At 42.6% G+C, this 17426-nt stretch overlaps 1 protein-coding gene across 1 annotated transcript in view; it reads right to left on the bottom strand.

Annotated features, from left to right (window-relative positions):
• Window positions 1–17426, bottom strand: part of spop (speckle type BTB/POZ protein) — a 63321-nt gene that overhangs the window by 22880 nt on the left and 23015 nt on the right. Inside the window, exons 4-5 of the mRNA XM_035655422.1 lie at window positions 15592–15743; window positions 8814–8941 (exon numbers count right to left, since the gene is read on the bottom strand). Coding sequence (XP_035511315.1) covers window positions 8814–8941; window positions 15592–15743 — 280 coding nt within the window. The remainder of the gene's footprint in view (window positions 1–8813; window positions 8942–15591; window positions 15744–17426) is intronic.

The following is a 17426-nucleotide window of genomic DNA, read 5'->3' as shown; positions in this document are numbered from 1 at the left end:
TCACCAGTCTCTGCCTTACATCAAATGACACATTATGTGCCACTCTTCTGCGCTTTAACTCGGACCCCTGATCATGACAACAAGAAAATACAAGTTGACGTGAACTCACTGAGGATGTCGTGGGGCTATAGCAGGATCGAGCTGAAATGTACACATGAAAAATACAAGCTGCACTATGCAACCAAGTATCATCTTCAACACAATAACAAAGTGTATGTGTCTTCGCCGAGTCGGGATCCCATCAAGCGCGGTCCATGGTGTTTACCATGAACTGAAGAACCAGCTGTTTTCGACGCAACGCTAATAGGGGGCAATCCTGACAAATACAATATGACACCATCTGCGCGCCTCGCGTGATTGCGGCCCTATCCCGTGAGATCGCAAACAAGCTTCAGGTCATGGTAAACACCATGGAGCACGTGCTATGTGATCCGACGTCGCCAAACACTGACAAATAAAATGCACCACTGACTCCGTAATCTTTAGAGCTCGAGATGAGGTAGATGAAAGTCTGTTGGTGGTGTCATCCAGCGTAGTTTGCCTCGCGTCGACAGGTTTTGGTTGCTGCGGTAACGCTATTGTATCTGCATGGCGTCTGACAAGGTGAGTTCGCAAGTTGGTTGTGTTACCTGAATATTTTACGGCAGCGTGACAGAGCTTGCAAATTGCATTTGCTTTATCCAAGTCCATGCTCCCTGGTTTATTTTTGAAACCGAAGTGGACCCACACATCGGCTTTGTATTTTGAAGGCGCTGCTCTAATACCGTCAGTAGATGCTGCTTCCATTTCTCACTCTGCCAGAAACTGCGCCCGCCAATTCGAGGCAACCAGAGTCGTACTGCGACACCTACAGGAGCGGAGGTTGTAGTTCACATCACAACCTGTTTAAAACGTGATTTTTTTCCCCCCTTCAAAATATCGATTTTTGGAGCTTGAAATCGATGTAGTATATCACGTAAATAAATATCGCGATATATTGCCGTATCGATTTTTTAGCACAGCCCTAATGACGACTTCTGTTTCCTGTTGGAAAGGGCTGTTTGTGGGCATGTTTTTAGTTGGGCCCCATCCACAGCAGTACATTGTTTAGCTTCCATGCCCCTACTCCTGTCTGCTTCACCAAAACTGATGGCGTGCTTAACACCATGTATTGTAAGCAACACATGGATAAGTACCTTATACAACCCCGCTTCAAAAAATCCAAACTATCCCTTTCCCATTATTATATATGCATTGTGTTTCATATATGTATCTTACATATTTTGTTACACATTTAATATCTAAGTCTTAACTGTGTTATCTGAGAAATTAGACAAAGGATAAAGTGAGTAACTCTGCATAAATACACACACAACATACACTCAAACACTTTTCATCTACAACGGCTTAATAGATCTGTGATCTTTAAACTTGTCGTCTGAACCCCCGAGCACAAAACTCATCACTAGCTTTTTATAATGCATGACTTGCCCTCCACTCTCCAGCCAGCCAGAGTAAACAGGCTCGATATAACAGACCCACTCCGCAGCTCTCTTTCTCCCTCTCCCTTTCTTATTCACCCTCTCCTCCCACTTAGGTGGTATTGCTCACAAAAATCAAAAACACTCACAGCAATGACAGGACATTTTAGTTAGGAGACAGACTCTGATAAAGGAGTCAGAGTTAGCTGCCCTCCGGAAACTGCAACAGGTGACTGAACTGATTAAAACTGAGAATACAAGCAGAATCTCATTTGTTCCTGACACCATTAAGCAAACATAGCCCCAAATCCCAACGCTATTACACAAAAGTCAAAAATAAACACTGCATCCACCTCAGAAGACAACAGCTAGAACCTCACCTTCTTTAGTTACAGGCTATTCATTTCATTCAAGTTTGGTTATAATTGTATTTCAAGCACGTAATCCAACCTATAAGGAGTTAATGCAAGCTTTTACAGTAGCTGTCCTAACAAGCAACAAACACCAAGATGGAGCAGGCAAAGAAAACTGCATCACATCACAGAACGTAAGAATTGTGTGGCAACTACTCTCGCTTTATGCAGCATGAAATCAGACTGTGGTTTCTCATGGCATGATGGGAAAAGGCTGATTATTGGCTGCCTTCGTTATTAAAACAATGTAAGTTCACAGTCTATAAACAGACTGGGGTACTAGTTGCTCTTCTTTTGTGTTCCTAACAAAGTAGACATGTAGTATTCAACTGCACCTGCTGTCCCCACCAGTAACCACGGGTGTTTAAGATTAAAATCTTAAAAGATTATTACTTTAAACAACTTGTCATGTTACGGTTGTTTTTACTGAGACCTTAAAACTTTAACTACTACTCAAATTGAATCTTCTCTTGCACAATAACATCACTGTGTGAGTACCCATTCATGTGTTAGAGCAGTCATTTCAGTGGCTGTTTGCAGGGACCCAGCTGTGTCCATTTCAGTGGCTCAGTCTGCAGACAGGCAGGCCGGCCGGCCACCGACACAGAGGTATTTGGGTGAATCTACACAGACAGAGGAATATTTCATGCATGATTTGAAGTCAAGCTGTTGAATGAGTGTCGTGGCCTGCGCAACGATTCACAGCCAAGTGTGTTGTGCCTGGCCAACCTTGTTCTTACACGTACACACATAGACCCAGGGCTTTCTTCCACACATACATACCCACACAAACTCAGCATCATCGCTGGCAGTAAGCATGTGCCTCCGCATGCCGTCTGTGAGCAGCAGTCATTTGGGTCTCTTTTTAAGTAGTTTTTTTTTCTCTGCTGGAAGATCACAGACACTAAAGTGATAGCTTTGAGACTCTGAGGCCTGATCTAAAGTGCTTGAAGGAAATGTTTGGACAAAGAAAATAAATAAATAAGTGGGTAAAAGTTGCCTGTTTGTTCAATTTCTACTGTCTTTACTCTGTGAAAAGCAAAGGGCTTTTGATGGGATATAAAAGACCTGTTGATGTGGTGCAGGTGCAAAAGTGTTGCAAAGGCAGTATCAATTAAAGGATCCGTTGTGGCTCAAAAATGGGTGCCAACAAGCTACAATAGTGAAAATCGCATTGCAAGAGAAGGATCAAGCTCCCACTCTTTTTGCTCATTCTCTTCCTATGTCTCGCCTTCATTTAACATTTGTATTCGCACCTCTTCTCTCTCCAATTCCCTTTTTAAATCATCTTACCCTTTTCACTTTTGTTCCCTGTTCTAAATAGGCAAAAATAGACCTAAATAAATATATTTTATTTCATTTACCTCGAAGGAAAGATTGGTTTTTGTCTTACCCACAAACCCGGAGCTCCATGTGCATCCTTTCTCACCCTTTCCTCCCTGTGCCTCTTCCCACCGCTGCCTCTTTATCCTGCTCTGAGAGCGGGTTATGGATGTGTGTGTGTTGTTCAGTGTGCAGGGAGGGAGCAGCTGGAGCATCTGCAGTCGTCTCCTCTGACAGCAGCACGGCATATGGCAGGGCCCTGTGAAGGATGGGTGCTGTCACCCGGCAAAGTGCTTACCCACCGACAAGAGAGGCAAGCCACACTAACACCATGAGGAAGAGGAGGAAACAGCTGAACATCAGCACCCCACTCATTTATTCTCCCACCGCCACCTCACTCCAGGAGGGACACAGTGAAAGGAGCCTTAAAGAAAAGACCTCAGACCGGCTAGAAATGGCCAAGATGGCATTGAAAATGCATTCCAGTAAATCCCATCAAAGGTCGTCTATGTGTAGAAGATAAACCAATTGAGAGGAAACACTGGCTCATCTTCTACTTCACACATGCAGGTGCTGATCCTCACATGTTCACACATTTGTGTGTCACACAGAGGTGCTTAAGCCTGCATGACTGGTTTAACTGGCTAACCCTATCTTTTACTGTATCTTGTATCTTAAAGACACAGTGAAAAAAAACACTATCCTAGAACTTAGGGGCATATACATATATTTATCTAGTCAAATTTGATCTGGACCGACCACTCTATAGCTAACCCCGCCTGTCATATAAAACCACATATGACCTGACTTGTCTGTCAGTTGTGGGTTGTAGTAGCTCAGTATTTCTGTGATGGATTGTAACCAAGAAGAGACATTTACATTTACAAATAATGTGGTTATGGTCTGTTTCATACATCTCCCCCTCATCCTCTTGATCAACAGCTGACCAACACAGGTGAGCATCTCACAAGCTCCATATCACCTTGTACCTGCTCAGCCACGCCCACTTTTGAGTGATATAAACACATTTGAAGGATCACATTTAAATCTGTCTCGTAACTACCCCTCTCACATCTTCAGTTTCATTCGACAGTAATCATATAACATGTTCATTAATCACAGCCTTATTTCTTAATGTTTGCTTCTAATAATCCATGTTTGGTTCTATACAAGCCTATATTTAATGACCCTTCTTTTTCCCACTGCAATCTTCCTTGTGGCTCTTCTAAATGTTTACACCTCCTTGTCACAGGCAAATAATTCCCACAAAACTGATAATCATAAAGAGTGTGACCTCAGTGCAGTAAATCCAGTGGAATACATAATCAACCTCTGTTAACATGTTTCCCCCTATTATTTGTGCAATCTTACCTTAAATGCATATGCAATGAGGAGAGAGGAGCACCTTACAGACACTTGTAAATGACACATAAACTGCAACTCCATTCTGGTGCGTCTGTATGATTAATACAACACATATGGTTGGGGAAGAATTTGTCACATCTGCGCCTGCAAAACAGGCGCAAAAGCTGTTCTCTCCTCTGTCGCACTTCACAGTGATGTTTACTGAACCTGGAAAAAAATCTAGTGAAAACTCTTTTCATCTCCCGCATCTCATTTAATTTATGTGTAAATAAGACAGGATCCAAATATGCAGCAGTTCTCAATTGCACAACTTGCAACTTGAATAAAATCAATGCCATTTTAAATAAAAGGCCAACATGAGTCCTTATTGGCAAAATAATATATCAGTATAAAACAACAATGAGGAAGCACCTTTTTGATCTGAGAGCGATGGGACCCAAGACAGGTGCTCTTGATGCACATTGCACAGACAGGCATCAATGTCCACAAAAAAGAGAATGAATTCCAAAAACAGTCAAGGCACACTGCTTTGTTAATGTACTTAATGCACCTACCTTCCTCTGAGTCAAACAGTCACACACTTTTTGGGAAATCAGTATATCAGTATCAGTCAGCTAAGGCAAAGACAGATACAATGTAGCCTATCAATGGCTAAGGCAGAGTAATAACTGATACAGTATGTTGTGTCTGCATGGTAGCTGCAGAGAATATCAGGGTTTATCCTGCATGTTGCACCCGAGGCCACAGCAGACTGGGGAGGAGTAGACTATCTCCTCTGTGACATAAATCAAATGTGTCCGGCAGCAGTAGCTCTCTGATTCTCCTTCTGGCTAAGTAAAGGTGGACCACTGTGTTCCTCCACTTTTCAGCAGCCAATTTAACATGACTGACAGATACATTTCACCATAAACTTCTCCCTTCCAAGACAACCCCTTCTGTTCCCTTTAGTCAGTCAAAACAGACTTCCAGAGTAGTAACCCTTACAGTGTCAGTCAACGCAGCTCTGCCTGCAGGCAAATCACGACAGCACAAAGATGTCGAGATTTTCCTGGAGCCATAGGACCCCAATGTGTGTGTTTGGTATTACTTGGAAAACTTCCAGAGTATCTGCATTATCTATAGCATGAGTGGCTAGATAGCAATGTTTTGACCTTAAGGCAAGAGGTTACCTGCAGCGCTGACGGGGAAAAAAAGAGAGGAGGGGTCTCTCTAGGACCAAAACCAATCAAAACCATCATGGCCTTTTGTTTTTTTATCCTGTATCATCTTTATTTTTCTTTTTTTCTTTGTCTGTTCTTCACCCCCGTGGCTCCATGCCACCCAGTGTGCCCACTTTTCCTGAGAAGGCTTTTCCTTCAATCTATTCTTGCTGTGCCTCCTTCCCCTTCTTCTTTTTCTCTCTCTGTCCCCTCATGCTCTCTTTTGACAGCCAACGCAGCACCTTTAATGGGAGCTATCTCCTCATTAAATACCTGCAGGTGTCTGCAGCGCTTTGGCAGGGACGGAATGAGAGAGAGATGGAGGCATAGAGAGAGACGAAGAGAGAGAGACCGGCCACTAGTGTTGTTCAGACCCTCTACGACATGACATATAGCCAGATTCCCTTTGCTAAATTTGAATTACTAATGTCTCCGGAGGCAAATGAACCGAGCACAGGGACCAGGGATCAGGAAGAGAGGTTGAGCCAGTATCCCCCTCCCACGGTGATCTGGCTTCTCCTCATAGCCTTTTCGCCTCTTTGACACTCAGATACACAGAATAAAAAGAGGAAAAAAGATGGGAGACGAAAGAGGTCAAAGAGGGAGGAAGGAAAAGTAGGGTTGAGCAAAGAGGGGGGACAAGGGACGCGGGGGAGAAGTGAAGGTAGAGTGAGGAGAGGAGGGAAACAAACTGTGATGCTCAAAGTGGGAGGCAGCAAGAGATGAAAGGGGAAGGGAAAGGAGGAGAAGGAGATTGGGTTTGAATGAAAGATAAGATGGAGGGGAAAAAGAGAAAGTGGAGGGGATGAGAGAAGAGAGAAGAGGGAGAGAGCCGGGCTCTGGGGCAACGGGGCTCTCTCAGATGCAGGACGAGACCATCTGGACGAAAGCGGAGCCAGGTCTCTGACGGTAAACACTGGGCTTCACTTTCACATGGAAAAAGACCAGGAAAAGAGATTCAAACACCCGTTCAGCACTTTCTTACCACCATCCACCCAAAACCCAACTCCGCCAAACTGTCAGGCGTGTGTTGGTGGAAAACGCAACCAGACCTCACTGTTGGCAATCTCATCATTTACTGCACACAAACATCCTAGTTCCAGACTGGCTTTTTTTTTCTATGACACACACACACACACACTCACACACGTTTTAGAATTGATTTTAAAATACTGCTGCCTATCTATTAAGTCTCCGACTTGCTTTCAGAATATTAACTCTGCAGACCTCTCGGGTCATCTGGGGCTGTTCTGTTAAATTTTTTCCAGGTTTAAAACTTAGTAAAGCTAAAAGGATCAGTGTGTAGGATTTAGTGGCATCTAGCGGTGGGGTTGCAGATTGCAACCGACTGAATACCCCTCGCCTTATCCTTCCCTTCCAAGCGCATAGGAGAACATAAGTTGGTTGAGAAACTCGAAAAAATGTGAAAGGCCTTATCTAGAGTCATTGTTTGGTTTGGCTCCCTCTGTAGATATTGAGGGCTCATGAAATGTAATGAAAACACAAAGATTCTTATTTTTCAGGCTGATTATACACTAATGAAAACATGCCTATGAAATCATTATATTATTACAGATAGATTCCCCTAAATCTTACACACTGCTCCTTTAAGTTATTATGTTAGAGAAGTGGAGAAAACTTCCATAGGACCGCAGACTACTTTTGAATCTTGAAAATACAGTAAATGTTCTCTGCCTTTTTTATTAATCTGCTTCTATTCTCATTTAATCTTTTTTTGTAGTACACAGTTTTTATATTTAGCACACTGATTTTTCTTTGTGTATAGAATGTGCTATATAAATCAGGGTTTGCCTTGCCTTGCTTGTTCATCAGCAGAGTTTGCTAATTACCACGGTACAACAGATATTTCCGGGGGAGGAAGTGGCCACCGAGGACTTGAACCAGCAACCCCGCCTCCTCCCCTTCAGGATAGTGGATGAATTCAGTGAGAGAGGACTCTTCAAGGTAACTAATCCCTCTCTTTTTTCCAGCTCATTCTCTCCAGCGAACAGACTCATCCTCAAAATTGCATCCCAATGAGACACGCCTGCACGAACACACACAATATATGCATAAGATACTCTTACACACACACACACACGACTCTACCCCCGATCCCACTTGGCTCTGGAGAAGCGCCACTGCCCCTCCTACCCCTCTGTCAATAAGCCCAGTTTGGAAACACTTTAAACAGACTTGCACATTGCTCCGCTACAAAAAGGGAAAACTTCAAGACATGCTCTCCTCCATACCCGCAGGGTTAATTAGAATTGTTTTAAACAGCCACTGCCATGCTTTTTAAACATTTATGGGTGCATGCATTACAACTAAGGCATTAACATATCCAGAAAGTTTAACCTCTTCTCTGCTCCCTGGTTCCATTATGAGGAGCAGAGGGGAACGAGAGAGAGGACAGTTGACCTCTGCTGCCCCCTGTGTTACGGCTGAAAAACAACAAGGGAATTTTCAATGAGGAGCAGCAGCCAGCTTTGGATCAGAGGAATCGGAGCCAAGCCACCATGCCGGTTGAATGACAATCAGTTTGTATGTTAGTGATGAGAGAGAGCCCTAAACCCAGAGGCTATGTAGTACCAATAAAAACATACATTATTCACATTAATAGGGACATACAATGAGCAGTAGTGTTGAATAAAAAGATGAGTGAGACAAGAATTACAGTTGTGATCACTCCAAGGAAAAACCACCAATACAAACAATACATTTAGATATTTCAAAACAATTTCATTATTTTTAGATTCTATTAAAATGGGGGTAAGTAGTTCTATGAATGTACACACAGCTCAGCATCAGAGTGATCCAACATCAAATTTTTTTATTTGAAAGGTTAATCATAGAAGTCTGTGTTTGTCTGCAATGTTAAAATGTCTCATTTGATAAATAATTATTCATAAAAGCAATAAAATCAGGATTATCATTTTTGAATCCGCAGCCTGTACTATGAATTTCTTTGGGAAATATTTGGAGCTTAAAAGTAAAGACAGTGGGTGTTTCACAAATAACCCTTTGCTCAGATAAACTCACTCAACCCCTACCTCACAGAAAAGTGTTAATTTGTCATCGGGCAGCAGACCGTTGGCCTCGTCCAGCAGGAAGTCCCTCCTTATGAACTTTTTGAAACCCCAGTCCTTCCCCTGGACAAAACGGTATGCCCTCTGGCTTTCTGGAAGAGACAACACACGGACAAACAAGGAGAAACAAGATTATTTGGAGACTTTCACAACGTGATTAAGCTCTGTGTGTGTTAATGTGTTCGCTAAAGAGAAAGTCTGTTATGAGTCATGGCCATAAGCAGCGGAGGAACAATGGCGAAAGAGGCTGGGTGCAGGAAGTATTGCCTGCAGGGAGCTTTTAACACACAAGAAAAACAGAATCGCTCTCTCTCCCTCTTTCACTCTCTGTATCCTCTGCCACATAAAGACTAGTGGTAAACATGAGACAGAACTGCTGTGCCTCTTTGGCCAAGAAGTGAGAAATTGCAGGGATCAAAGCGGTCCAATTATCATGTGTTTATGGAGTGCCAATTATCTCTGACAGTGGCAGGAAGGATTCTGTAACACTCAGTTGCACTACAAAGACAGGAAAGGTGCTGGAGTTCTTGTGTGTACAATAGTCACACTGTGGGGGCGGTAACAGCTATCTACAGTCACCTAACAGTCACAAATGCTCACATACGAGGTCAAAAGATAATGACTGCGGACTATGACTGCCACAGAGATCACAGCAAATTAAAGCTAATTGCTGATAGAAAGAGAGCAAGCCACTAACGCATAAATTTTGCAAGTAACTGGAGTTCCGTTGGAGCAACGTAACACCATTCTTTGGAGAAATTACATCATTCGCCATTTTGTAATGAGAAGAAAATGCTTCCTCAGGCACTGCTCTGGGATTTCTGAATGTGTTCAGCTGAGCCAAGCTTCAGTGACAGACCCTTTCTGTGTATGGTGACATTGTTGTCCATTCCTATCAGGGTAGCCTCACCACATGATTATGGTAATAACTTAAGGATGTCCGTTATTATGTATCCTGTCCTGCAAAGGGTTATATGGGATCAAAGTCAGGAAAATGCACCAGAAGCTACATAGGTACCACTAGAAATCAATTTATTATTCAGTTCTTTTCATTTCTCTGGCGGATGTCATCAAGATCCTCCTAAACATGACCTATACACATGATGTAAGATGCATCTGAATGATTGGATTGTGTCGACAAAGAGCAGAAACACAATCCAAAAGCAAATTCACTAAAAACACTCTTAATATCAAATCACTAGAAGAGGTTGTGCAGTGCTCATTTGGCTGTACTGACAATGTGTAAAAGCGATATGCCCCCAATCTACATAAAGTATATCAAATCAATTTGTGTATAAATTAAATCAGAAAGCATACATGCAAACGCAACAGAGAGGTCCTAGAGTGGGACATAAGTATTAAGAGGATAGTGAGATGCCTAGCAGGCTGTGATTTGCAAGAGACATCTGATTTCAACCTGTGCATGAGAATTATTCTAATGTAACGGTTCGTATGGTATCCCTAGAGACATGAAATGCCATGAAGTGAAAATACAACTAGACTTTTAAAATGGGAAATAAGAAAAAAACAACTAACAAAAGCATCACAATGAAAACTACCCAAATACACTATGCAAAAGTTTTAACCCCCAATTTAGCTGATTTATTCAGTACCTTTCAAAGCCTTCAGTTTATCATTTATAAGATTTAAATGGGACACGCAAACAAGCTATATGCATCCACAATCTAGATTCAATTCACGTGTTAAAGCCAGATGATGAAAAGCGATAAAGACAGCCTTTGGGTCTTCTTTAGATCCAGTTAAAGGGCATGTAGTAGGAAAAGACTCCTGTTAAAAGTCGACTGAAACAAGCTATAAGCCACACAGTCACCACATACGAAGAGGTCATCACCTCTCACGTTCACACAACTGCAGTGTGTGCACACTACATGCGTTTAGCCGCAGCAGTTCATACAGATTGGTCTTTAGGCTGCTCTTGCTCAGAGATCGCAACAGGAGATCTGCTGACAGATCACAGTGGGAAGCACTGAAGTATCAATGCTGCCGTAAGATCCTTTGTCAAATCCCCTGTTTGGATCTGAGGGAAGAGGGGATTGGTGGAGGAGTGCAGTGCATATGCAGTTATTCCCACCACTGCTCATGCAGGGGGTCCTTCACTGTAATCCCCTGCCTTTGGAGACTGTGTAGGCAAAGAAGCTGACAGAAATCACCATGCAAACACACACACATCCGCATAAGCATGCATGCAAGCCAATGCACAAAAATTACAAATCTATGCATTCCACTTTTTCACAGTACTCTACTTTATTCATTGTTCTGCTACCGTGTGTAACAGAGTGTCAGTGTTTCCAAAAAAGACAATGAGATTTCTCAACCACAGTCGAGCAGGTTTGAAAAGACAGTCAAACTTCTGTGGCCTTGTTACACTGTACTGTTTTTGGCTGGGTAGACACAAAGCAATAGACTTAGCACCTGGATTTACTCTCAAAGGTCTGAAGAAACTCTTTCTCTACTGACTTTCACCCTCTCTTTCATGTCCTTTAAACATATTTGATAAGACCAAGCATGAGAGACCCAGATGAAGTCCCAAGGCCAAGAATCTCCTTGTGAAGTTGTGTTATTTGGGTATGAAACGAGACTAGCAGCGATGAGTGAGGACTTCCCCAGTGGCAGTATCTAAAGCTAAACTCGGGTGTGAGATAGGTTGGCAGGAGAGTGAGACGGGGGGGGGAAGAAAGCCAAGAGGAAGAGTTGAGGAGAGGTGAGAGGGAATGCTGAAAGAAGCTCCAGCAGACTAAAGGGAAAGAAAGAGAGAGGTGTGACTTCTTCAGTGCTTACCCGTGACAGTGAGGTGCATGTGTGTGTGTGAATGTGCACATGCATACAGCCACCGATGATGAGTGTGTGTGTGTGTGCTGAGCTCAGCTAATGTCACGCTGCCATCTCTAGTGGGGCATCAGAAACCTGCACTGGCAGAGAATCAACTGCAGGTCAGATCGCTGGCACTCACTCTTTCAGTGAGCTGGCCAAGGTGGCAGGAGTGCAACCACTCTGCCAGAATACCAAAGAGAGCTGGAAGCTGATGGAGGGGGTCGGCACAACTGAGATATCCAACAGGGAAAAGTGATGAGTGAGAGATGAAAAAGACTGGTAAAAAAGATATATTAACAAGTGCACATAGTAGATTGTGTTAAGTCCCACAGCACCTATGGCGATGACATATAGAGCTCATTAACATATGGGACTCTTATTGTGGAACTTGTGTGAAAAATCACAGTTACAATGTGGATGTGTGTAAGCACCATGAAGAGGATTCTCAAGTTTTTACCATGCTGCGGTGCACTTTGATAGTTTCCCGGCAGTGAAGAGTGAAGTTTCTCACCCTGCCAGAAAAAGATTGAAGGTGATCAGGAAGGTGAGAAAAATTATGTCTGAGCTGGAGACAGAGAAAAGAAGAGGAAAGCGGGAGCTATGCCATGGTGTTTAAGTGAGCAGGGCATCCATATTCAGGCGGAGGGCTCAGGGGCACGGTTGGCACACAGAACGAGAAGGTCGCCAGAAGACGAGCCGGCATGTAGAAAAATAACAGCCGACACAGCAGCCAAAGTCAACATCTCTCTTCCTGTCTGTCACTCTTCTGGCCTTATCTTTCACACATTCGACTTTAGCAAAATCCCTTCACTAACCATTACTCACAGCCACCAACAGATCACACGCGCAATCGTTCACATACTATTGACATGAAAGGGCAATTAGCATAGCCATTAACTGAGAAGACCGCAGCCCATACAAGTATACATTTATCTCACGGGTAACAAAGTTTAAAAAATCCTAATTTAAAACTTTATTCCTTCTACACACTGATTCACATTGGCTGGCATAAAGCAGACAGATACACATATAAACATGACACACAGAGAAGAAAATCTAATCTCTATTGAAGATTGAGCTCTATAAGCTCGTGTCAGCACAAACGTGTTTATTGACATTCTTTCTACCAATGTCAATACCATCTGATTATGTAAAGACTGACCAATAGCTTCTACTCTATTAGCCGTGCTCCACTCACCCACACAGAATGCCTGATCACCTCCATCAGTTACTGAGGGCAACAGACTCTGACAAGCTCAAAAACCCAAAGCTTCAATTAACCAAAACCAAAAACACTGAATCTCCAGCTCCAAAATATACAAGCAGCCTACACCAAAACCTGCCATAACTAGACTCTCCGGCCAACTCATACACACATAAGCTCACTTTGCCGTTGGCTACAACACAACAAAACCATTGTCTGCAGGGGAGACTTAACAAGGAGACGATTTGAATACAAAAGAGCTTGCGACAGAGGATGAGAACTTTCCATTTCTCCTCTCCGAGCTGTCAGAACAGGAGTCCGCAGGGGGGCAGATGTTTTCTCTGGCAAAAGGAGGAGGAAGGGGGAGAAGGGGGAGAAGGGGGAGGGGTGTCAAGAGACAAGTTACAACCCACCAGAAGCCTCAGAGGAGAGAACCAGCACATTAAGCCACAGAGAGAAATGATGTGGCCAAACCGAGAGTACGGGAGTATGGTGTCGGGAGGGGGTGGTGGGCTGCAACCGCTGCCTGAATCTATCTCCATTAGCAAGCACGGACCATCAGAGGATCCAGACACAGACGCACACTCTCTAGTGGGGGGCTTAAGGGCTGACTGATGCAGATGTGGTGTTTCATCAGATAATGTCAAGCTTTCCAGTCAAAATCTGCCATCGTACTGAAGCCTTGTATTTATAGCTCCTCCTCTATGTACTGCAGGGATACTTTAATTCTCAGTGTGCACGAGCCAGACAACACATCAACACAAATCAAAATGTTATACCTGCTCAGAGTCCGGGGAAAATAAAACAACATGTGTATGGCCAGTGCTTTTGCATTAGTGACAGAAACTGGCTTGTAAGCGAGAGTTTGCCTCATCCAAAAGCTACAAGAGTCAGAAATCCAAACCGACACCTCCAACACAAACTTCAGCTCTTCAGCTCAGCACTGAGGATTTCCATCAGCACGATTCTGACATGTGTCTTCAATAGCAATGTTTCTCTGCTATATTTCAATACCCTGTACCCACTACAGTTTCAAAACTTTACTTTCTTACTGATTATCTACTACTACTTAAAATACACAGATAATATGCACTGTATTAAAAATTGTCCCACAGGGACAAAGGCGTATAAGCAGGTCGAGCAGTGACCTGCCACATAAACAGTCCACAGCCACCCAGCTTTCTTAATTAAGGCACTTTGTTTTTATTTGGCCTTTTTTCCTTGAGGTTTGGATTAAATTGGATTCTAAATGATCCAGAACCGATAGAGCAATCTTTACTGCCATATTCTTAGACGGAGTGCTCACTAAACTGTCACAAATATGCTGGCAGTTGGGTAATTTTCTCCTGTGACAGGGCGGGCGAAGTGGAGGGCCCAGGTCTCCCCAGGGGGATTGGGGGAAGATTGGAGGAGGGCATATGGCAAGAATAGGATGGGGCGTGCACCATAGAGCACACCATTTATAGCCGAAAGCCCCTTGAGACACAAAAAGAAAGGAGAGGAAAATGAGATCCTCTTCACTTCACTCGGTATTCCCCACATTCAGGCAATTCGGGGGTCATTTAAGGGAGCAGTGCTCACGCAATGGCCAAGTAGTAAAGTCAAACGCCTCAAAGGTCTGTTTATTACTCATACAGGCAAATATACGCAGGCAAATCCTCTTCACAATATCATGTAGCCACCAGCAGTATTATGGCCAGGAGAGAAAGCTTAAAGGACAATAACTGCAGTGAGGTTCTGTTTTCGTGAGACTGTCACTGAGAGTTCCAACATTACAGGGCAGTAGTGGAATAAAAGGATAAAAGAAAAACTAAGTGACACCGTGAATGCAGAAGAATGGAGAGAGAGGTCTAAGTGAGCAAATGAGGGACTGCAAGTACACAGGAGGGGGCGGGGGTGTCAGGTTCACATGGGGGAAATATTTCTCAGCAGGAAAAATGATTTCCCTTTCTACACAACCTGCACCGCAGGGGGTTGTACACAGTTACACTGCATACGCCTTCGATTCAAACACACTTCCGCCTCCCACCTCTCCTCTCCTCTCCCTAACTCCCCTCCCCATCCTCCCTCCTCCATGCTTCCTGTACAGTATGCTGCAGGGCGCTGGGAGAGAGGGAGGCAGCCAGAAAGCCTGATAACCAGGAAGCGGTCACATCTGGCCCTCACTAATTCAATTCCACACAAGTTTGCTTTTCCTCCCCATAACATAACCTAATTAAAAAAAAAAGCAGGATTCATTTCCAATTCATCAACAGGGAGAGAGGCGGACGAGGACTTCTAAAAAGGTTGGGTCTTTTTTAATTAAAATCAAAATTGCCCCACACTACTTTGAATTATATATTTACCAGAAATGAATCCAACCAGCAGTGATTACACAAGCCCATACGGCTATCAATACCTCCCATTATTAGACACACTTGGAGTATTAGACACACTCCCCACCTCCTACATTCACAAATTTCAGCGCCCCAAAGACACAGGTGTGACAGGAGTTTTTAATTTTCAACCTATCAAACTTTGAGATATGCTCAAGTTTTCTGCTGAACGTAGACTTCTCTGCAAGTTTTTTTTCAGTTATTAACACCAACTTATTTTCCAATAAAAAGTTAAGAAAAGTGTAGAAGTGGTAGAAATGAAAATGAGGGACGTGTATGTGTTTCAGAGTGCAAGTCAGTATCAGTTGTTTCAGGCTAGGGTCAGACTTACCCATGGCTTTGGTCTCTTCTCCCTTGGCATTGAGGATAGAAAACTTAAACTTGGCGCGCACCTCACTTTTTGGGCAGCTGACTAAGAGCAAGTAAAGTGATAGATAGTCTTTACTCTCCTCATCCAGACCTTTAGGGTTCACACGCAAACACCTGGAAAAGCAAGAAACACTCTGATCAGACAGATAAAGCTCAAAGGCACTGTGATGCTTCAATTCCTAGAAGCATTTCTTTCAATGTTTGTATGCAATTATTCTATTGACCGAATCTGTTAATGAGTATGAATGTATTTCAGACTTATTCTTTAAAAACTGTTACAAGTTTCCATCTTACAAAACTTCCACAACCTCAGCCTGGAAGTCAACATTTAGTTCTTGTCATATTGACATCATGAATTTTTTCCCAGGATAACAATAACATCTCCACAGAGCTGATTTTGCAATACATGCTACTGCATATTGCATGAATCTAAGATATATCATGCTATCTGTTGAAGTGAAGTTGAAAATACACCCTTAAAAAGGCCTTTTTTTTACAAAGCTGAAATCCAAACTATACTCTATTTATTCTCTCTCGTAATGAAAAGCTTTCAGTTTCACAGAGTTTTATAGACGGCTGAGATGAAACACGAGGGACCAAATAGCAAAGAGTCTGAGTCTTTTCAACACAAACACAGCAACATAAACACATATGCCAAGCAGAATATTTCACTGATCAAGTGTGTACAGGAAAGGTAGGAAACTCCTCTACCTCAACAAACCAACAGTATCAGTATCCATATGGTATTGTAGCCGAGACAGTAACATAACATCGACTATATGACCCATCTCTTTATTGACTATCTTTCTGGCTTACTTCCCTAAACTTCATGTGATCCTAACCCTAACCCTAACCCTAAATCTACTCCAAACCCAGTGTTCCAGGCAGGATGCATTCACTTTCTTTCAAAACAGAAATACATCAGGCACATGAAAAGTAATTTTTACCCAGGGTAATCAAAAGACTTGCTGTCTTCTGTACATCAATGCTACGGCTGAGTCATAGTCTTTTTATGTTTACACAGAGCAATTTCACAAAAGAATCATAGCTTTGCACAATGCATTTGTAACATATGGTTTGTTTTTTACACAGGCTGTTTTAGAACAGTAACATGAAAGACATTACTATGGCCATATGGACTACTACTTGTACATGTGCCTCTGGGTAGCTATAATTTTGCTAAACCTTTTAAGCCAAATATATTCTACACTTTAATAAATACAGTAACAATATTCATGTGCAGGAGCTCTCTAGATTCAACTCTGACAAGAAAAATCAATATCTATACATATATTCTGTAATGTATAATTCATTTGGCAGGCAATTTCACAATAACTCCAATACTTGCCTACTCAAATGACCTCTATTAAAAAACAGTTGGAAGGTAAAAAACAAATGGTAGTGAGTGAATTGAGTCTGTACTCATCTGCATGCAGCTACAACATTTGAGATCCTTCATACTAGCAATATACTTCAGAATGTCCATTTCAAATAACGTTATTTTTTCCTGCATTGATAACTTACCCTAAATTCTTAACAGATTCTTATTAATGTAGTATAAAACAAACAGTATTATTATAATTATTTTTACAATTTGTGCTCTCTCTTGCTGTAATGCCTAATGCCGGTGTGGGGCTGACCCGCAGTGCACTTTGTATCTCATTTCTCTAACAAGCACCGGAGAGAGCATTGGAGAAACAGGCAATAATGTTACTGACAGTGGGGTATGATACAGAGGGCTAGAAGAGAATAGTCAGAATTGTTCACCCAGATTACACGAAAAATCTGATAGACAGT

Source organism: Morone saxatilis, unplaced genomic scaffold (assembly GCF_004916995.1).
Source record: "Morone saxatilis isolate NCDOM2014 unplaced genomic scaffold, NCSU_SB_2.0 Contig14, whole genome shotgun sequence".
Taxonomy (NCBI): Eukaryota; Metazoa; Chordata; class Actinopteri; family Moronidae; genus Morone; species Morone saxatilis.
This window is presented reverse-complemented; position numbering and strand designations above follow the sequence as displayed.